General features: G+C 34.0%; 1 protein-coding gene across 3 annotated transcripts in view; it reads left to right on the top strand.

Moving 5' to 3' along the window:
• Positions 1–22,438, top strand: part of Cpeb4 (cytoplasmic polyadenylation element binding protein 4) — a 70,383-nt gene that overhangs the window by 25,119 nt on the left and 22,826 nt on the right. For 2 of the 3 annotated variants that reach the window (XM_004644827.3, XM_004644828.3), the window contains exon 3: positions 15,793–15,843. The exons of the other annotated variant lie outside the window; for it this stretch is intronic. In XM_004644827.3, the coding sequence (XP_004644884.1) occupies positions 15,793–15,843 (51 nt within the window). The remainder of the gene's footprint in view (positions 1–15,792; positions 15,844–22,438) is intronic. 3 annotated transcript variants of the gene reach the window in all.

Raw genomic sequence — 22,438 nt, 5'->3', positions numbered from 1 at the left:
GTTATTAGCTCCAGCTGCTGGCTTCTTGGAAACTTTGTTTTTAAAACAAATGTTCAAAAGAAGGACTTAGACTTTGTTTTATAATTTATATTAAAAATTTTGTAATTACAGTTTTGGGGCCTTTTTTGTAGGGGTAAGAGCTTCAAAGCCACTATCATGTTTTTCATGTAAAAGGACTTAGCACTTTTGAGATGTAAAAGGTCCTTTCTATACCTCATCTGCCTGTCTTTTCTCTAGTCAGCTGGTAGATGCATATGTTATTTATATCCTGGAAATTGTGCATTGCCTTCTCCCAAACCAACACTGGTGACACTCCACAGACGTCTGGTTCAGAGACTGATTGCATTTTCTTTATTGCACACCCAGTCTCATAAGCTAAGAGCCTCACTTACAGGATGATACAATATTATGAGGCTTAAATATGTTCTTCTTCTGGACAGAAACATATCATAAATGCCTAGATGATTATTTTGGAAATATTGTATCTTATTTTCTTTCCACCTTGAAATTGGTATTTATTATTTAGAAATGGATCAGCATGAAATAGATTAAAACCACATGTAAGTATATCTGTATAAAAGGAATAGTAAAATAAAGATTTGTAAATCGATATTATATTCAGTGTTGAGAATAGGAGAGATCTCTGAAAATTAAGGAGCCTTTTTTCTCCTGTGTTTGAAGGCAATAAAGAGGTATAGTAATGAAGCAAGAAATAGTAATTTATACAGTGAAGACAAAAAAAATAAAGAGATAAAATAAAATACTTGAGATAAAATCCAGTACTAGTACTAAGTAAAGAAATAAAATATAGTACTTGGAAATTATCAGATGTCATAGTATAGTATTTCACAATGTCATGATAGTGGTCACATGTTGAATATAATATATCAAAGCAGTTTAATATCCAGTTTTATTTCACTAGAAAGCCCAAATGAGATGGCAAAATTTACTAGAGGATAAAGTCAATTTCTATACTGTCAAAACTTTATAGTTGTTTTTCAGACATTAACAAGGTCGTGAGTCATCGTATTTTTCTTTTGAATATAAAAATATAGTCTTTTCCATTGTTTTAGAATATGTCTTGCTTTCACTTTTTTGGGAGGAGGAATTATTAACATATTTACCACAATTTCTGTTAGTTTTGGACATTTTAAATACTTTGAATGTAACTAGTAATGATTACATTTAGAAATGCAAGATTTTGGAGTAACAGTCTTTTACACCTTTCCACTTGCTGAAGAAGCCTGTTGCATATGGAGAGTAAGCAGTAGGTTCATGGTCCATAAAGACATCTCCACCTTATTTGCTTCATGCATTCATTTAATATGAATTTAAGAGTTGTGTGGATCTACTCCAAATATATATAGATATATATTTTTTTTGTATTTAATTCCTGACTGGCAGCCTTGTTTTGACCTTGCATTTTAAAGCACTCTTGATATTTTTCTTCCTTTACACATTATATTTAGGGACACTTTCCCTACTATTTTTCATTGCTGTAAGTTTCTTTGAATAATATGCTTAAAGGAGTGGGCAAGAGATGATCCCATATGTGCTTCTTTGTTGCTAATCAAAAGATTTTATAATTTTCTCTATAGAAGATCATGAAACTCAGTTGAAGTTTACTACATAATGCTTGTTGCATTAATTTCAAGTAGGATTTAAAAAATACCACTGAAAAAAATTGACTGTTGAGATAATTAGTATTATTATATGTGCTGCCAAAGCGAGCACTGCTGAGATAATTATTTAAATTCTATATTTTTATTTAAGAATGAATTCAGTATTGATTTTTTAGAAAAGATATATAGTAACAGGGAAACCTTTTCTTTTGATACACAATTCTCTTACAGAATTCTCTGTGTTTCAAATATAGTCACTTAGTTCTTTGTTTTAGAGAAAAAAAATGTTCTATACTGATAAAACATGTTTTAGAATGGATTTTATCAGCATAATAACTTTAGACTGAGATAACTAGCTACCTGCTAAGAGTTGCTAAATATGAGACTAAATTTTGTCATTTACTTGTGACATATATTCTAAATTTGAAATAACTTGGTCGAAAGTAAAAATTTAAAGAATGAATGTGACTTCTACTAAAATAGGTTTTGTTGTTTTAATATTAGAAAGATTTATTTCAAATGGGAATGGTGTGTCTGTTTAAATCAGTTTTCCTATGGCAGTTTGAGTACAGATAACTCTGGAACCTAACCTTACCTTTTTAAAGGATTAGATAAGACATTTTCTTTTAATAGATACCTAGTGGGGCATGATACAAAGTACCTTAAAGAAGTAATGAATAAGGCAAACTTGTTAATTGTACTTGAATTCCTAAACAAATAAATTACAGTTATGTAGTATCAGATGTCTTCTGGAAAATTGGGGGTACCTTTAAATATTACCAGTGTTCAGATTGAGACTCAAGCCAGGCCTGTGCTCTACATGCTTGGCTGGAGCCTTCCAGAACCAGGCTGCCGCTTTTTCTTCTGTTAAAATGATACCAAGTAATTCAAAACATGGAGCAGGCGAGCAACTGAGGTCTCAAGAGGGTAGAAAATTGCCTCATTTCCAGAAGCCTCATGAGTATGGGGTGAGGTACATAACCAAGCATGTAATCTAAACTGGGCTACAATTAGCTTTGTGTGGAGCTATTTGGAAATGAAGTATGTTTCTGCTCCTTGTGCATTCTCCCTTTCTTCACTGCAGGACATGGAACATCCTAGTCTTTCTTTGCCTTAACTTTGTGGTGCCATAGGATGTGACTGGGCTTCTGTGTTGAAGTAACTTCTCTTGTGAAGAAGCAGAGGGCAGTCATATGGCATGATTTTTTTTGTATTACTTGTGGTTCAGGACCTGTTCTTAATTGTAACTGCCTGCTTTTGGGTTACTTTTGGCTGGAATTTACTGGTTTTTTTCATAGCCTTATGTAGCAGGCCCTAGGAAGTAGACTTTGAACCAAGCAACTATACAACACTGTTCCAAACTTGGTGTTATTATTTGTTTTTATCCTACCTCCCAACTCCCTTGGGGAGGAAAAAAGGGGGAAAATATTTGGGAGGAAATTACGTGTTGTATGTGTTGACTGGCTCATAAAATTGGTCTGAGATCTTCCCTCATTGCCTCTGAACTGAAACTAACTCATTTCCTACTAAATATATCCATATCCTATTCATTGGCCAAATCTCATGTGGCCTATTTTTGTACATAACAAAACTAAGTCCAAAGTAGTGCTTTTCTGCCTCTTATTCTCTGTACATTTGTGGTACAGTATTTGACTCTTATTTTTCTTCTCAAATCATATAATCAGTTGTCACAAAGGGAGAGTTTGTCTTATGTCATCCATGATGTGAGTCCATAATTACTTAAGCAGTCCCCTTATTTTCATCTTGAGCAGTAGGCACCAGGAACCCTATTTGAAGTCTGAAAATTGAGTGATCATCTTAAAACATTGCTGCACCTCTGATTTTACCTAGGTTACAGGTGAGGGTGAAGGGGATGGGGCGAGGGAAGGGGAGTGAGTAATCGCAAACTTTTCATGTTGTTAGAAAGGCAAAGATCCTAAATCTTTCTTTAATAGATTCTTTTATTAACATGTTTTTTCCTTTCAGTTATATTAAGGTTCTTGTATTCTATGCTGTGGTGATTTAATTTTGTTTTGATATATTCAGGGCAAGCACTGGTAAAGTAATATACTAGATGTAATAAGATACTTTTCAGAGGTAACATCAGAAAAAGTGACAATTAGGTAACAAGTGCTTTTCTTTAATGTCTTAACAGTGTTACATAAACTGTTGCCTAGAACTTATATGAGTAGGTTTTACCAGTTGAACAGACAAAATATTGATATTCCTTATTTAAAAGTGAAATTTAAATAAAATTTAGGTAGTAAGGTTTTCAGACTTTCAGCAGGCCATCAATAGTAAATAATAAGCACTTTCTACTGTGTAAAAGAATAGGTCCAGAGGTTCATGTTGCTCATGCTCCATATCCAAATTAAGGTAATGTATTGTATATCATTGCTAGTCCACTTTTTCTTTTTTCCTTTCAGAGTTCCTTCTACAAAATTTCTGTATAATTATCGAGAGATGTGACTCTTACTGTCTCATTTCTTGACAGTCACTGAAACATAAAATTGCCCTGTATACTAATACCTGCTTAATAAGCCCTTTGTTTTCTATGACGGTCTTAAGGCCTTCCTTGATCCTGTTATGTAATACTGGACTATGTTATTGGATGACTTTGGGGGAGGGAAAGCAGTGCCATGTGATTCATAGCTGTCATAAAAATATCCAAGATTCTTTTCACATCCAGTTTAAGAACAGGAAGGAGGGAACAGTTCACAATAGTGCCACAGAAATTATTGCTTCCTGATATGCATGGAATTTTACCTGAATAGTATATGCAGTTGATTAATTTATCAGTTGTATGTGCTTGATTTGTGATATATTTCCTCTCATACCTCTGTCCTTACTATGAAAGCTTAAATCAAGAAAAGAAAGAAAAAAAACAAAACTTCAGTGAATTTGTTGCTGTTTCAGTAGTACAGTTTTTAAAAGTCAGACATAATAACCAGCTTTAACTAGTTACTCTTTAAAGAAGCTGTTAAGGTGGCTGTGCTGCCTGTGGACTTCATTATTTTGTCTAATCAACTGGTTTTTAGTGCAGTGTCACACCAGTGTAGTCAATTCTAACGATAAGACTTTGTTTAATTCCTGGTATTACCTGGTAACAAGTCAATTAAGAATCTTAGCAGAACTCTAAAGGGAAAGTAGTTCTCTTATCTGTTTGGAATCCAGTTGGGTAGATGCCAATTGTTACATATCAGGAAAGACGAGGAAGAATCAACCAATTAGAGGCCCTCTTTTTACTGCTTGAGAAGCCAACAGTATACCGTAAATCTTAGTCCTAGAAAACAGCCATGATTAATTGAAGTATAAAGAACTTCAAAATATTTAAGTTCCACTGGCTCTCATGATCCAAATAATAAAAGCCTGACAAGATTGGCTACACGGAGATATTTAGTGAATAATTACTTAATCATTGTTGTAATGATCAAAGTTATTAACATTTAGAAGACTTTCCAAAATGTTAAGAAATAAAAGTAGAAACATTTAGGATTATATTCAGGCCTTGCTCTGCTATTATCATCTGTGTAGCCTCAGGTTAGTCATTTCTCTAGATCTTAATTTCCTTAAGTATGAAGAAAGGCATTGATCATTAAATTGACATTGGCACTTCTATTAATTTTACATTACAAAACAAAGTTTTTTAAAGTTTAACGATTGAAAATAGCATGTAAGTATCATGTAAGCATGGATGTAATAGCATTGAATATTGACTAATGTATAAAAGGGAGAAAACAGTCGTCAAGATTAGTTGAGTGAAAGCTTTGTTTCTAGACTGGGTATTTTCAAGATAGGCATAAAAATTTCTTCGGAAACAGTTTCAACTTGTTCTTCTGAAATATTTCTGTTCTTTATGTGTGGATCATAGACTTGTTATTTTTAGACTTGGGAATTATTTGGTGGGTCTTGTCAACCCATTAATGGCCAAACATTTTAGATGATAGCTCTGTCACTTAAATATGCGAGATTATCTTCCAAAAGAATACAGATGGGGATGCAATACAATGAAAATACATTTAAAAGTGTCATCAGTTCTTATTGTTATCAAGACTAAGGTTATCTTGTTAAGGTTTTAGGTGTTTGTGTTCACTGGGTTGATGTCATCATCAATAGTTACCACAGAGGGAAGCCTCTATGAAATATTTTGTTCAGGGTAGGTCTTAATATCTACAGAAGGTTATAAAATGCTGTTGTAGAGAACTTTGCTAACTGTTCTGCTGTGTACTCTTGCCCTTGATATACATTGGGAACATAACATAAAAAGGAAATTTAGTGGAGAAATTAGTGGAGGACAGAAAGAAGTAAGGCTGTCATTTACCCTAGAATGTCATCTCCACCAAATAATATTTTGCAGCTTCATCTCAGACATCTGAAGGGCTAGTATAGGGATACCTTGATAGTGTATAGCTTTGCAATTTTTGTTAGGATTAGAAACAGGTACTGTTGAAGTCTCTTTTAAACCTCATAGTTTGAAATATCTTACATTTCAGCTCCTGTTTATGTTTCACCTTCACTAAATATGTGGAATGGTCTATAAACCATGTATATTGAGGGACACTTTTGAAGTACTTTTCCTTTTTGAGGTAGATCTGGACATTCTTTAATAACAACAGTGTTGAAAACTAGTTCCAAGAATTTGAGACACAATTTCTGACTCACCCAGTGGCCTTTGAGGGATGATCTCTAATGCCAATCTTTACAATAACCTTGTATATTGGTTTTGTGATCTATTTTCTAGTTGGAAAAAACTTGAAGTTCAGAGAGATATAGTAGCTTCTGTAAAGCCACTTAGCTTTCTATACTTTCTTACCTAGAGTATTTGGATAGAAAACAAAGCCTCTGGCTCCTAGTTCAATGGCCTACACATATTGTGTAGCATTAATGAGAGAAAAAAAAGATAAGAAAATGTAAATATTTTGTTTAATTTTGCTTTGATAGGGCAACTATTAAAATTGTTAACTTTGAGAGTCCAGGAACCAAATTTAAAATACATATTTTATCATCAGAATCTTTTATAAAAGATTAGGGGTTCACATTTGCTAGTTTCATATTGAAGAGTAGAAGTCAAGATAGACCCATTGAGAGGATTTTTTTCTCCCCTGATTCTGTTTCAGGTCTGTCATGAGACTTAAGTATGTGTAGGCCACAAGCGATTCAGATACACTCACTGCTCTCCCTTCCCACCCCATCACTCCACTTTGGATGTATCTGTGAAGTTCAAAGCTGTCTGAAGCATTCATAAAGCAAATACATGTGAGGCATCTGTAGTACCCTGGACACTAGTTACCAGGCTTTAGATACATCAGGCATTAAAAACAAAGACTGCTGGCCTGATAATTCTGGTAATCCCTGTCTGTTCTCCAATAGATTAATAGATACAGTCAAATAGTTGTTTATTATTTAATTTTGAAGGCCAATGAAAAAGACTTAGAGCCTTGTGTATCTGTAGGAGAAACTGAAACTAGGGTTTGAGGTAATAATGAGAAGATTCTAAGATCAGCATGCCACTCAAGCTCATCATTAAGGTTCAGAAAGTCATCAGATTATGTTAAATAAGTGATTAAAATTGATGGTAAATCTGGATGCAGAGAGACAAAGAGTGAGCTGATTATTGGGAGTGAAGTTTTAAGTGAACATTGTTAGGAGCAGGTGTTCATCAGCGTGAGATGTTGTGTTCTATTTTGTAAAATAATGGGTATAAAGATCATTCCTATTTTTTGTTTGTACCTGTGGTCAATCAGGGAAGTGTTTCATTACATTTCTAAAAGTTTTTGCTGTCATATCTCTAAATGTCTCAGTAATTTACAGGGACTAACCTTGGGTCCCTAAGGAGTTCATATTTTTTTTTCTTCATGTTCATGTCAGTAGAGAGCTATTTCTCAAAATCATGTTTACCTTGGAGACAGTTACACAATTCCTTGTTTATTACTACAAACTAGTATGTTTTTCTTCTTTTCAATATATTACCTCCCTTTCCTTTTTTAAGCTGGCTTTGGCTGGTTTAGTTTGGACCAAAGTGGTGTCAAGTTTTTTAGAGCTTAAAAATTGCCATTAATCACTGGTATCATAACATCCTCTTAAGGCAAGTTATCTTGTTGCTCTGTCCTCTAAATGTAGCATCCAGAATCAGAAGGCTTCTGGCAAGGATAAAAATAGCTTTCCTGCTGGATGGTTTGTTGTTATCTTTCCTGGCAGTAGGAAATCTTTTGAATTCCTTAATTGGGTCAGCTCCTTGCTAGCTTCTCTCTAGACATTCCCTCCTGCCTGAAGTACTTAGATGCTTTTAGATCTTACAACTTTGCATCTGCCTTCAGTTATAATCAAACAAGTTTTCTGTAAAGGAAACATTCTTCACTCTGTAGAAACTTAGCCCACTGGCTTTTACTTACTGATAGAAATTTATTTTTGCCACTATTATAATGTTCTTCAACTATTCTTTCACAATTTAAAAATTCAATTGCAGTTTTGACACAGAAAGGAGACCTTCCCTGGATTTTAATAGGAAGAACCTTGAGTTGAATTTTCTAAGTTTTCTCTTCAAATCTTTCTGTGATAGAAGAAAGTTAGATATTAGGATTTTTCTCCTCTTCACCAAAAATAATATATCTGGGCTTGTAACCCAGGGTAGTCACAAACTTTCATTTCTCAGAAATTGAAAAATTCCCCAGGTTGCTACACCCTAAGGTTGGGATTGACTAACCAAAGAGAATCCTCCCTCTTCCTTTCTCGTACAAGTGGAAAATTGTTGGTTGTCTCTTAATTTATAGGTGGACAGGGGAAATAAGTTAATATCAATTAGGTAGCTCCTGTACACTGAGGGACTTTACTTGCTGTTCTGCAAAAATTTATCTCAGGACTATAGCAGCTTTGTGAAGTAAATGAAAATATGGATCTCTTTTTCTGCAATTCAGTGAACCTAAGACCTATTTGGCAGGTCTGCAGACTGGCTTGGTTCTACCCTTTTCACTACATCTTTGAAGACAGAGACCACCAGCTGCTGGCTTTGTTTCATCCATTCAGCAGCTATTTACTGAGCACTTTTCTCCATTCAAGGCTTTGGGATACAAGACTCGGTCTGTCCTCAAAGATTTTTTTCAGAGGAAGTGTTGGGTTAAAATGTATTGTTTGCCATTCCTGGTTTTTTATGCCTTAAGTCTCAGTGCTTTGGGATATTTAGGCAGAAGGATACCAGTTTAGGTAGTTTAGTTACTTAGTGACACCCTGTCTCAAAAAAAATTTAAATGTTGTGGAATTGTAACATAGCTTGAAGGCCCTGTTGGACTGCAAAGTACCACACTTACACAAATAGCATAACTTATACAATGTAATAAGTGTCAGGGGTATTATATGGAACATGTGGGGTTATCTGAAATCAGAGAGTGGGTGTCTTGAGGCAAGGAGGACTTTGCATAGGATATGAGGCCTAAAAAAATGAGACCTGCTGGACAGGAGAGTGGAGAGACATGGGGGGGGGGGCTAGATGGACAGAGTTGACAGAGGAAGTAAACTAGAAGTTATAGGGTAGTTGTTCTGAATGATTGGAGTACATGTGAGAAGGAAAATAGCATTGTGTGAGGCAGGAAAGGGCATGAATTCAAGGGGTTTTAGAAACCTTGGCTTTGAATCTAAAAGCTAGCTTCATCCCTGAGAGGGTTTTTGTTAAGCCTAAACTCTCTATGTGTGTTTAATGAATTTTAAATGGGTTTTTGGAAGGCAAAAGGCTCTCCACTTGATATTAGACCTAGCCAGGTCTTGCTACATGATTTTGCATAGAAATGTCTTATGGGAAGTTATTGTAGCATAGATAGGTCAGGGAGTAGAATAAGGTACCTATTTTGATTTGGAAAGTTACTTATAGGTCAATAAAATAAATTACTAAAAATTACATCTATATCATTAAGACATAGAGCATATCAAATTTTTATTAGTTCATATTGATATTGGTTCTGCATTTGTACAAATAGAAAGTTGGTATTTGCAATCAATGACTTTATTATACATCTTGAGCCTTGGTATATATTGTTTAGATCCCCACGATGCCATCTTATTGCAAGTGTCAGCCATTACTGATAAAATCATCAGATGTATAAGAGGTGGAATATTTCCATTAAGGGCTGGCCAAATAGCCCAGCAGATTAAAGCACCTGCAGCAGGGTGCAGGGGCTGGGGCTTCGATCCCAGGGCCTGCTGCACTGGCCTTATGCCTGGGGTGTGCTGAGACCTCATTGAGACTAGGCATGGTGGCACATGCCTGTAATCCCAGCTCTTGGGAGGTTGTAAACAGGAGGTGTCACTACTGCCCTAGTAGACCCTGAACACTTTGTAGACCCTTCCCTAAAATACAAATATATATATATCTATATATCTATATCTATATCTATATCTATATCTATATCTATATATATATATATCTCCTTTAAAAACATTTGTGAAACTACAGCTTTGATTTACTTAGATATTACTAGATGAATTTAGCAGAAGTAGGAGAAGCACTTTTAATTAAAAACAACCATAAATATGTATGTACATGGATTAGAAATTTTTGGTGGTGTTCTTTTCCTTTGACATAATATACATTTTTATAGCTTGAGAAAATAAAGTTGACTTAGAATTTTATGCTACATTCCATTATGTAGGAGTTCATGGCTATGTTTTGGATAGCCTTGCAAAGTAATTCCTTATTATTGTTCCTTGGCATGTACCAAGTTATCAAAGATGTTAACATGATTCTGAAAAAGAGATCATAGCACGAAACAATGGTACTGTAAAGCACTTGATATACTTTAGTGTTTGTGTATGAAATTACATCATTTATATTATTTCCTACAGGCTGGGGAGATAGCTTGGTAGCCTAAGAATCTTCTTGGCAAGTACAAGGATCTGAGTTTGATCCCTGGTACCACATGTTATGGTGTCCCCGGAACCCCAGATGCCATGCCAGGCACCAAAATTGGGCATGGTGGCACATAACTGTAATCTGAGCGCTGGGGAGGCTGAGACAGGAGGACCACTGCAAGTCTGAGCTGTGTATTGAGACCCTGTACCAAATAAATATATTATTTCCTGCTGAATCATCAGTATCAATAATATCTGACTTTCTCTTTAGCAAATAACTTTTATTTTACTTAATTATGAAAATAGTCCATGTATAGTGTTAATGTATGTCTTATTTTTCTTGTTTCTGAAACAAAATACCTGGTATTCCAAAGTTAAAGGAAGAAAGATCTATTGTAGTGCACAGTTGGTAGAGTTTTCAGTTTGTAGTTGGCTGGCACCAAAAATGTAGGCATGGCAGAAGGCATCACAGAGTTCATGGTGAGCAGAAGTAGCAAGGCAGTAAAGTAGTGAAGAAGCGGCAAGTGAGGAGCGAAGACAGCAGCATTGTGCTCATGTTCCTTACATTCGTGCTACGTGCCCTAAGTGTAAGTAGCGCTCACACCCAAGATGGACCTTCCGGTTATCCACACTCAGAACAATTTAGTAATCACACACCCTTAATCCCAGCATCACACACTCTAGATCCAGCCACCTCTGCAAAAGCCCCACTTATGACTGCATGAGACTTTGGGGGAACATCTAGACTCTAGCCATAACAATATAATAAGGTATTTTGTTTTAGTCTTCTTTCATCTTTTGATTAGGCTGCTTAGAGTCTGAAGGAAGTACATATTGTTATTTAAAGCACTTGTTTCCACACCTATGCTTAGTCAGTCTAATTGGTAAATCTTGATTCTGTTCAACTCATAAATGCCTAGCATAGAATTGTCTAGTTGCATGGATCTTTTCTATGCTGTAGAATTTGGTAGTGTAGTTTTCCAGAGTCAGTGTATCAGCTGCCTATATTTGGCAAGGTTGAGTCATGTCACCAAATATAGCCTATGCTTTCTTCATGATGTATGCCAGGCTTCTGGCTCCAAATGCCACAAGTGGCCTCTAGAGACTACTGTGTTTCTGTTCATAATGTCCCTTAAAAGAAGGACCGCTGATCAGGCAGTATTTTTTACATTTGTAACATAATGACAAGAGCCGTCTAAGATTGATCTTACCCACTAAATAGGCTACATTCCTGAAATCCTAATGCTCTACTTCTGCCTCTAGGAATTAAATTTTAATGTCCCAAAACCTGAGTCATGTTTATAAATAGATGAGTTATTAAAAACTCAGTGAAATGAAAACTCAGGTACTGAATTACATTCATATTCAAATATCTCAATTGTTTTTATTTTACTGTATTCATTTGTGAAATGCTGGTATTTTAAGTTCAGTGGAATGTTTATTGAATGTTTGTCTGTTGCCCGAACAGGAAACTCAAGAAAGGGTAAAAAAAAGTCTATAGTTCCTAAGGGGGTTATTATGTAAAATAGTTGAGTTAGCCAGTAGCTAAATTATTAGGTAAGAAGGATAGCTATTGCTGTGATGCTAGAAATAAAATTTGGCAAGTTAACTTTATGAAAGGCCTTCCTTTTGGGAGAGGTGTCCTAGGAAAAGGTGAACCTGAAAAAATAATTAAAAAGCTCTTCCAAAAGCTTATATCCATACAAAACCCTTGTATATGGCTGTGTGTAGCAAATTTATTTAAAATTGCCTCCAGGAATTAAATTAAATGCCCAACCTGGAAGCATCGGAGATCTCTTTTTGTAGGTAAATGGAGGGATAAGACTGTAGTTCATATAAACTATTATATGACTGTAGTTCATATAAACAGTGGAAAACTATTGTTTTATGTATTGAATATGGGATCTATAGGGTCTCACTGCACAGTTCAGACTTGTAGTGATCCTCCTGTTTTAAGCCTCCCAAGTGCTGGGATTACAGACATGTGCCACCATACCCAGTCTCAATCACCTTCTTAGTGTGCCCCAGGGGCAGGGCTAGCAGGGCACACTGTGGATCAAACCCTGGTCCCAGCATCTACCTAAGCAGACACTTTAGTCCACTGAGCTATCTGGCTGGCCCTTGGAGTACTATTCTGCACTATAATATAGATATCAAATTACAAAAAGAAAGTATAAATGGACACCACTGAACAAAGGGAGTCAGTCTGAAAAGGCTTTATTTTATTATTTCAATGCTTGACATTCTAGAAAGATAAAACTGTAGAGTTGGCACAAAGATCAAGGATTTGATCAATTAAGGATTATCAGGTGAAGTACAGAGAAATTTTAGGGCCATGAAATTACTCTGTATGATACTACAGGTAGAGATAAACGTCATACACTTGTGTAAACCCGTAGAACGTACAGCCACATGAGTGAACCTAATGTGAACTGTACATATCTGGGTGTTTATGATGTCATTGTAGCTTCTTAAGTTGTAAGGAAGGTATTATGCTGGTAGAGGTGTTGATAATGGGGAGACTATACAGGTGTGGGGAGTAGGTGGGAAATCTCTGTACCTTCCTCTCAATTTTGCTGTTAATCTAACACTGCTCTAACAAGAATAGTCTTTAAATAGATTTTAAAAATATAACAACCACACACATCCTTCACTAAGGACATGGCATAAAAGTCTCTAGATCAGATATGGGAGGGGATGGTCAGTAAGCTAGACATAGAAAATAGAGAAATTTTGTTGTAAATTGGCATTCATATAGCAGAGAGGATATTGGAACAGAAATAAAGGCTGTGTACAAGGAAAATTGTGAATGGCTTAAAGAAGACTAAATTTCCTTGGCACTTATGGGAACTTTGGAAAGATTTCCAGAAAGGAAGTGATATGTATTATCCATAATTATGAATGACTCTTTAGATATTTTAGTTGTAGAAAGAATTTACTGAAGAGTAAGGCAAATACGTTGGAGAGACATTATCAGAGTTAGCACAAGGAAAAAAGATTTCTTAATGTCGCTGTTTATATTTATTTTTATTTTTTATATATTTTAAAATAGACATAGAAATACTGATTAAGAAAATGTTAAAGTTGTATTTGCTTCTCAGAGACCAAAACTGAGTCTAGCCTGACACAAATCGTATTACAAAGCCAGGTCAAAAAAATAAAAACAAGTATCACTTTCAGAGTTCAACTGTGAAATTTGCCAGTGATTCTTCAGTGTCATATCTCAGTGAAGGATAGAATTACTGTATTAAGAAGGTTAAATAACAAATAAAGTGTAAGATATCACCTGCCTTGGGCACAGCATCTCTTTAGGAGATGTGCAATGAGGCAAACTCAAAGACTCGCAGGGGGTCTTTAATGCATTTCAAGTTGAAATATTTTTTCTCCTTAAAAGTTAGCCAGAAGATAAGTTTCTGACAAAATGAAATTTTCATTGTTAACTTGGGCCAACCAGTTTGATAACTGATCATTTATAGTCTCATTGTTATACTTACTCTTCCATAAAGCCAAGTAAAAAACATGATTCATATAGAATAGCCACACTTTTAATTAAATGTTAGCACTAAAAATTAGAATATCTCCTTGTATTTGTATTCTTAACATCTCAAATCTATTATTAAAAAATACTTGACACATAATAATATCCAGGCTGTGTGTAAAGCAGTTCAAATGGAATTCAATAGATTTGGATATTTGACTCTTATTAGCATTAAAGAATGAAACCAGTATTTAGGAATAATTTGAAATATCAAAGTTTTTACCTTATTCTCTTATATTGAAATGTAACTTCACTACTAAAATAGGAATAAACTGACATTTTAAGTTGAGCAATTAACAACTTAATTTTAGAAAACTTTTTTATTTGGTTTTAATTATAAAAAATATTGTTTTAATTTTGTGTCATATTAGTCTCCTCTTCTTTGGATCCAGATTAATTAAAGCTGTAGGCAGTAGAGATCAGCTTTCTCTTTTCTTGACATGAATTTATTTCTGTGCAGACTGTTTAAAAAACATGAAATTTAAAATTATCAAAGGGATAAAGCTACTTTCTGAAGAGTTGACAGTATATAATTGTTGGATTGGTAGGACCACGTATTAGGTCTGGTTCCCAGTGAAATAGGTGAAGTCTTGCTGGCATCTAGGGAGGCTTGAAGCCTTTTGTCTTGGGAAGATCTCTGCTTATTTCCCTTTTCATAGCTTTCAAGAAGCTTATCTGCTTTTCCATAGCCCTCATGAATCGTAGTGAAGTGTTATTTCTGACAGGGATTTTTTTAAGTCTGAGTCAATTGTAAAGTCCTCCTGTACTCCTGATTTATAGTGTTGGATGACACTAAAGAACTAATGGTCGACTTTTCCCATCTGTTAGATGAGCAATACTCCTTGAGAGTCTTCCACTAGTTTTCTGAAGGTTGGTGCAGATGAGCATGTGAGGTGTGGATGTTAGCATCATTATATACTTTTATTATATAACTTATATAGATGCTTTGCACTCAGTAATGGTTGGTAATCTAGAAACACATAGAAGCTCTTTATTTACATATAGAAGTTCTTCCAAAACAGAAATGTAATTCCTTAAAGATAGAGAAATCCCATTGTCATTTCCCTAATTTGTTATGACTACCAATTCGGAAGACAGTTTATTCAACAATTTTATAACTTCCATAAATTATTTTTACGTGCATTTTGGGTGGTCATACTACCTTACAAATTTTGAAAAGCTTCACAATTCAAAGGAAACAACCAAGTATTTAAGTGACTACGGTGGTCTTTGCTACTGTGTTAGGCAGTTTTGGTTCTGTGTCTGTGTTAAGTACAATGGAATGTTCATTTTTGTCTTCAGTTTGTTCTGCCTAAAACCTGCATTTCAACTCATTGGCCATGTTTGCACATGTAGGAATAAGCCTAGCACTTTTGTTGTGAACCACAAAGAAATTATCATTGCTGATTACGTACCTTTAAAAAGTAAAAGCAATGCCCTACACAAATGAAAAAAAAAATAAGGTGTGAAGAGTGTTATTGTGAGTTGATATTAGAAGGTAATTATATAAAGATAATTATTTTGGGTGGATATGGAAATTAGAATGACCTTGAAATTAAATATGAGGATATTTTATTTTACCACCTTCAAACTTTCCCTATTTGAATTTTGGTGAACATGCTTATTGATATCTTCTCTTATCTTATTCACTGTTTTATAGCACAAGTTTTGTCCCATAATGCAGTTTTCCAAATACTTTGTCTATTAAAGCAATCAGTTCAGCTCTGTTATTGAATTACTTTTAAACCATCTATTAAAAAAATACATTTAGTAACGGCCTTCTTTTACCTTCAGGTCGTCTAAACTATTCATATCCAGGATCCGATAGCTCTCTGCTTATTAATGGTAAGTGATAATTGATTTACCCTAGTGAAGTTCCCCAAACTGAAGTTAGTGCTAGGTGAGAAAACACAGTAGTTGTGCTTTATCAAGTAGAGAAGTGATATTAGTTTGTTTTGTGAGGACAATTGCAAGTTACTATTAATAAGCTATTCGAAGAATAATTCTTTCCCTCAAATTTGTGTCAGAAAGTTAAAAAACAGCATGAACAGATTCCCTGCCCTGAAATTGGTGACAATGAGAATAAATGAAAATCACATATGATAAAGACTGGCATTATCAAGCATTAGTTTCTGTAGAGTGACCTTTGAAATGTCAACATAAAAGCCATTTCTACGTAGCTAGATAAATGTGCCAGGAAAAGGTTAGGATAATCAGATCTAAAACCAGAAAGAGGCAGCTTAAGACCACAGTGCTCAACATTGCAAAGGACAAGGTCATTCACTGTTTGCTGTCAAAAGTGAACAAGAACAATGAAGTTGTGTTTGCTTTTACCATACCTTAGATTCTCCTTACCTGTTCTTAATACTGTTTGTGTGCTGATTAGTTCTGTTTTTATATGTACAAGTGGAAATAAGCTAAATTTCAAAAGGGAAGTGGGAGCATTTACTCACAAAGAATTTAAGCATTTTCAAGTATGTCTTAGTATCATAATTTAAACTATAACAATGAAATATAGTCTTACTTATTTTTCTCATTTTTCTTTTCTCATTTTTCTCTTCTTTCATTTCTCATTTGAAATCTGTATTTCAAATTTCTTTGTGTTGATACTGCATTCCACTGGTCAAAGCTCACTTTAAGCCCTATGACCTTCAAGAAGTGTTTTTGATTGCCTATATTCTCACCATCCTCCAAACAAAAAGAAACAAACATAAAACCTTGCCTGTTGTTTGTGATAAAGGAGAAATCACAATTTTTTTATGTGACAGAATCTCCTTTTAGTTAGTGTTTGAAATCTGTGCTGTGGAATATAAGCTTTTTTTTTTTTTTTTTGGTACTGTGGATCAAACTCAGGGCCTTGCTAGGCACTTATGTCACTGAGCTATCTCCCAGGCCCAAACATAAGCTTATTTTTTAAAATTTATTTATTTATTTATTTTTGCTCCGAATGCCTTCAGGGCAGGTTTGGCTGGCTTCAGTTGTGGGGATAGAACCACAGCAACCTGAGCCTGATTGCTTTGTTGAAGCAGCCACTTAATGAACTGAGCTAAGGGGCAGGCCCCCAACATAAGCTTATTGAGTCAGAAAATATTTGATTGATGAGAGCTTTTGAAAGCATCACCTCTTCTGGAGGCTGTATAGTTGATTAATGCCTCACTTGTTTGTCAGACTTTGATCTTTCCATGCTGTAGTGGTAGGATTAATGCAACAATAATAATAATGATAATAAAGGAAACAAAAGGTATTTTTTCCCAAAATATTGTTTTGAAAGTATATTGGTCCTTATACTCTGGAAAGGGCATTAGGTGGTTGGTTTTTATCATTGTTTATATGGAAATATTATTTATTATGAAGATAAACTGACTCAGGTTAACTTTGTTTCAGATGAAAACTCAATATCTTTGACATTGCAAAGGGTATTGAGTATGCGGTTATAATTTCCCACATACAGCATTCAGCTTCAAAGGACCTCAAAACTTGATATTGTCAGTTACGATCAAGTGTTAGCTTTAATAACCAATCAATTAGGACCAGATACAAGTATTCACTTATAATGAAGAGTAAAGCTCATAGTTCATTGATGACTAACCATTTAGAGCTTCCAAAGATATAAACAGCCCTCTTTACTGTGGCACTACTGTGTTTGCCATGGCTGTTTGAGGTTGATCAAATGCTGAAATTGAGTTATGGATACAGTTTACGTTAAGTAGCAAGGTCTGGATTATAGCAGAAGATTGCTTAAAAATCATGAATTTGAAGGTGACATGGTGAAGAACATTGAGTGCTTTTTAGTCTTCTTGATTCAGGCATGGGAATTGTCTACTTACTCAACTGTATTTAAAAAACAGTCTTTAGAGTGGATCTCATATACAGATAAATTAATCTCCTTCATATATTGACTGTTAGTAGCTCTGCTCTAGCTTTAGTTCAGGTTTTGGTGTTACTTATATTGGAATCTAGTATAATGAATGATGTTTAATGAAGACTATCTCAAGAATTAATAAGTGCCCCCATACCTGTAGTTGTTGTGAAGATTAAATATATGCAAATTATTTAATGTAACACCTCGCAAATACTAAGTCAAACTAAAATAATTCAAATGACTTTGGGAATGACCGTGAGGAATATTAGTGCTAAAGATTTAAAAAAGGAAAAAATACAAAACGAGATTAAGATGAGATTGTTCACTGTTAAACATGCTTTCTTTGTATATTGTTGAAATAGATAACTTAGCTATACTTACTTTAAAATCAGATCCTTGCCTTAAAGCTAAGAAATAAAAGCCTAACACACTGTATCATTTTATAGTCATCCTAATTATTGAAGAGTGAATGCTTAAAGTTTTTTTTTCTTCTTTGTAATTATTTTTGACCAACTTTGCATACTAATATCTGGTAATCTGAACAACTAATTTGAAGACAACAATATGCAATATGTAACAACCATTGTTGAATTCCTATCATTTTGTTCAGTGAAATTCTTTATCTTTTTTTTTTTTTACTATTTTTTCTTTCTTTAAAAAATCAAGCTGTTTAAGGAAAAAAAAAAAAAAAAAAAAACTGGAAGGAACTCCAAGTGGCTGTTTCACCCCTATGATCTTCCGAACCCTCCATTTTTCTGAAGATGATAAAACTCCATTCTTTCTTCTGGCCATTCTTTCTTATACCAAAATTTCCTTATATAGTCATTTGTTGATGAATACTTAGGCTATTGTATATTATACCACACACAGTAAACATAGATACAGTGATATTCATTTGACAAGCTTTAATTCCTTTGGGTATATATCAAGGAGTGATACAGCTGAATTAAATGGTAGTTATATTTTAGTTTTATGAGGAACCACCATATTGATATGCATAGTGACTAATTTATATTCCCATCAGTAATGAAAAGAGTTACTTTTAGACAAGTCAGGTTTTAACAAGCATATGTATTTCTTCTCCTCTGAGGATGTCTATTCATTTAGAAGAATCAACTAAATATTTGGATATTAGAGGAGAGATTCATAAAGTATCTTTTAAAGGCCAGTGTAAAACAGTATCTCTTAATTATAATTCTTTGAAATGAAAAGAGGATATTTCTTGGAGAGCAGAAATCCATCAAAAGAGGAGCATAATTTGCAGAAGAATTGTAGGTTATAATCACTTATTAGAAATAAACTATTGGGCTGGGGAGATAGCTCCCTGGTATTGCTTGCCTTGCAGGCCCTGTGCCGAGCTGGCCACTGAAACTGGCTGTGTGGCACACACTTGTGATCTGAACACTGGGGAGGCAGAGAGAGGAGGATCACTATGAGTCCAAGCTGCATAGCGAGATCAAATAAATAAAATTTAATTTGATTTGGTTTTAGTTATCATGGTTTTAGTTACTATAATAAAGGGCATGTTGAAATATCTCATCATAAATGAGATAATAGGAAACATTGTGAATTTTAATATATTCTACAATTGTTAGCTTAAAATAATAGTGCAAAGCCTAGAGTCATTGTTGAAGATCAAGTTAGAATATGTCCATATGAGCTTACTTTTGAGAAAAGTAAGGAGAGAATTATTGGTTGAGCATGGGACTATTTGACCGTTGCATATACATATAGTATCTTTTGCATCTCTCATTTGCTTCCTATTTTTATACCTAAAAATTGAGGATTAGGGATATATTGAAGCTAGAATTGTGATCACTGCTCTCCTGTAAGCTCTTCTAAAATAATAGCACCATATCTTTTTCATATTTTATAAATGCTCTTTCAATGCTACTCTCCCAGCAAAACAATGTAAGCTCAAACCAACATGACAGTAATTTCTGTTAAGCATATGCATAAATTAATTTTGTTACATTAGGACTTGATTTATAATATAATTTATAATACCTTTGCATTTTTGCCAGACCATATTCCTTGTTTTTATAGTAATTGTGTCAGCTTTTTGGTTCTCCCATCTTTCTTTTTTATGTTTACAGATTAGCTTTTAGTTCTACATCTTTGACTTTTTAACAGTTATTTGATAAGATCATGTCATCTGAGCCAGCTTCCTCCCCCAGTAGAGCTGCTTCTCACGAGGAGTGAAAGTAGATGGAATAATTAAAGTAGACCAGTTACCTGAAAGCATCAGTTCTTCCATAAACTACTAATACTTTATCCTTTGTGGCCCAACAGCTTTTTTCCAGAACTAGTGCTTCTATGTAGGGAAAGATACTTTAATTTTTTTTTTAATATTAATTACCAAAAATCCAAAAAGGGTCCTTTAACAAATACAGCAACATAGAATATACAGTGAGTATGAATTCAGCTGTTCTAGAAAACTATAGAACATGCATATTCCCATGCATTTATATACAGTATATTTTTTTAATTTACAGAGTAGGGACTATTCAGTATATGATAGACAGTGCAAGCAAATGACTAGTTAGCATGATGTCAGCATGTAAATATGTGCAATGTGTTTGAATGGCTGCATACTAGGTGCTATCTTAAATCGTGTCACATTTGGACAGTTTTTCATTGTTACAACAAGACAGAAAAATTCTTATTCAGAGTTAATTTTTTTTTACTTTTATAATTGAATATATATATTCTACATATTATATAGAGACAGAGGGAGAAAGAAAAAGAGAAAAATTCTGACAAGTATTTCTGTACTTTCTTTGCAAGTCTGGCACCAGAGATTAATGGACTATTTTACAGGAGAGATTTTGATGATAAATTTAGGGCTAATACTAAGAACAGCATTTGTAGACAACACTGAAGATCTTTTAGAAAGAGTATTTATCAATAGATCTAATAATGTGTATCTAGAAGTAATAAAATTTTATGACTGCAATGTTTCAAGCTCATTTTAACATTCTTGAGTCCTCTTAGTACTGACTATTAAATTATTGAGGATCTCATTAAGCAATACTGAGTCATAAAAATAGTTGCACATATATAGAGTATCCGTCTTAACTGTGATGGCGACTTGGAGATTTTTATAAACTGGTAATAAATACATTTTGAAAATGTTTTAATAGCCTACTCTTTGGTAACTGAAGAATTTATTTCAGCTAACTTAGCCAGAACTTTTCCAAAACATAGATTGCTTTTAACATAAAATCATTTTTCACCTCTGTACTTCTTTGGGTGTTTGAAAAACTATCATATAACAAGCAGCAACACTTTATAGGTAGAAGATTGGAAATCTAACATTTTCCTCAGGAAAGTGATAAGGATATGTGGCATGAGTATTTCATCTTAAGGTTTGTTCCAAATGTAATTTGAAATAGGTGAGAAAAGAATATTTACTACATCTTTTATATATGTGATGACGTGTCACCATTTAGAATTCTGTTCACACGGTATATGGGTTCTGGTTGCAGACATAAATTCATTTTGTGGAAAGCTCATTGAACTTATGGTTGGTTTACTTTTCTACGTATGCCATATAACAAAATTTATACAGTAATGTGTAAACTTGTTTTATAAATAAAATAAAACATTTACACAGTGTTATTCTTTATGCTTCAGAATGTCATTGTGTTTAGTTTTTCCACACTAATTTGCATTAATATCTCTATTTGGGAAGTTTTTATGATGGTAAACATTGTACACATGTGACTTAAATTTCCTTAATATGGGAAAATGTCTGCATAGTTTTCATAATTTAACCATAAATTTCTCTATTATTGACTTCATTTTGAAGTACCTACTCAAAGTTTGAAAGTGCACATTTGAAGATTTTAACTGGTGATCCACATCTCTTATTGCTTCCTAAAATTATATTTTGAATGGAAGTTATGAAAACCCACATTAGTTTTGTAGCTTTTAAAAGCGTACTGTCTTTAAATACAGTTTTCTCAGATATCTAAGCAGCATCAATATACTTTTTAAAATAGGACCGAAGTTCTCAAATCTTTGTTTCCCCGAAGTCCTTTTTCTTTGAAGCTGTTATTTAAATAGACTATTCTTAAGCAAGCTTTTGTTTTTGATGTCATTGGTCTTTCTAACCTTTGCCTGGTAAGTTGGAAAATAACTTTTTTCTGAACTTAATATATATTAAATTAAAAGCCTACTAGGTATTCCTTGAGGAATGCTTTATGTTGTTTTAATCCATTCACTCAAAAACCTTGGTAAAATCCAGTGCTACCTAGTAAAGATATAGATGTATTTTAGTATGAGACACAGTTTCATTTTGGAAAATACTCATATAATATTTCTGAGTTATGCTTAGTTAGCATTTATGTAGAAGGCTAAAAATAAAAATCTTGACTATTTTTTATATTGGTTTCTTTCTTTCTTTCTTTCTTTCTTTCTTTCTTTCTTTCTTTCTTTCTTTCTTCTTCTTCTTCTTCTTCTTCTTCTTCTTCTTCTTCTTCTTTCGGAGCCCCCGAAACAGCTGGGCATGGAAGCCCCGTCAGTTTGATTTCTCAATGTCTTGTGCTTCTGAGCCTTTTTTTTTTTTTTTTCCTG

The sequence above is a fragment of the Octodon degus genome, unplaced genomic scaffold, assembly GCF_000260255.1.
Source record: "Octodon degus isolate 3935 unplaced genomic scaffold, OctDeg1.0 scaffold00212, whole genome shotgun sequence".
NCBI classification, from domain to species: domain Eukaryota; kingdom Metazoa; phylum Chordata; class Mammalia; order Rodentia; family Octodontidae; genus Octodon; species Octodon degus.
Note: the sequence above shows the minus strand (reverse complement) of the source record. Positions and strands in the feature narration are given on the sequence as shown.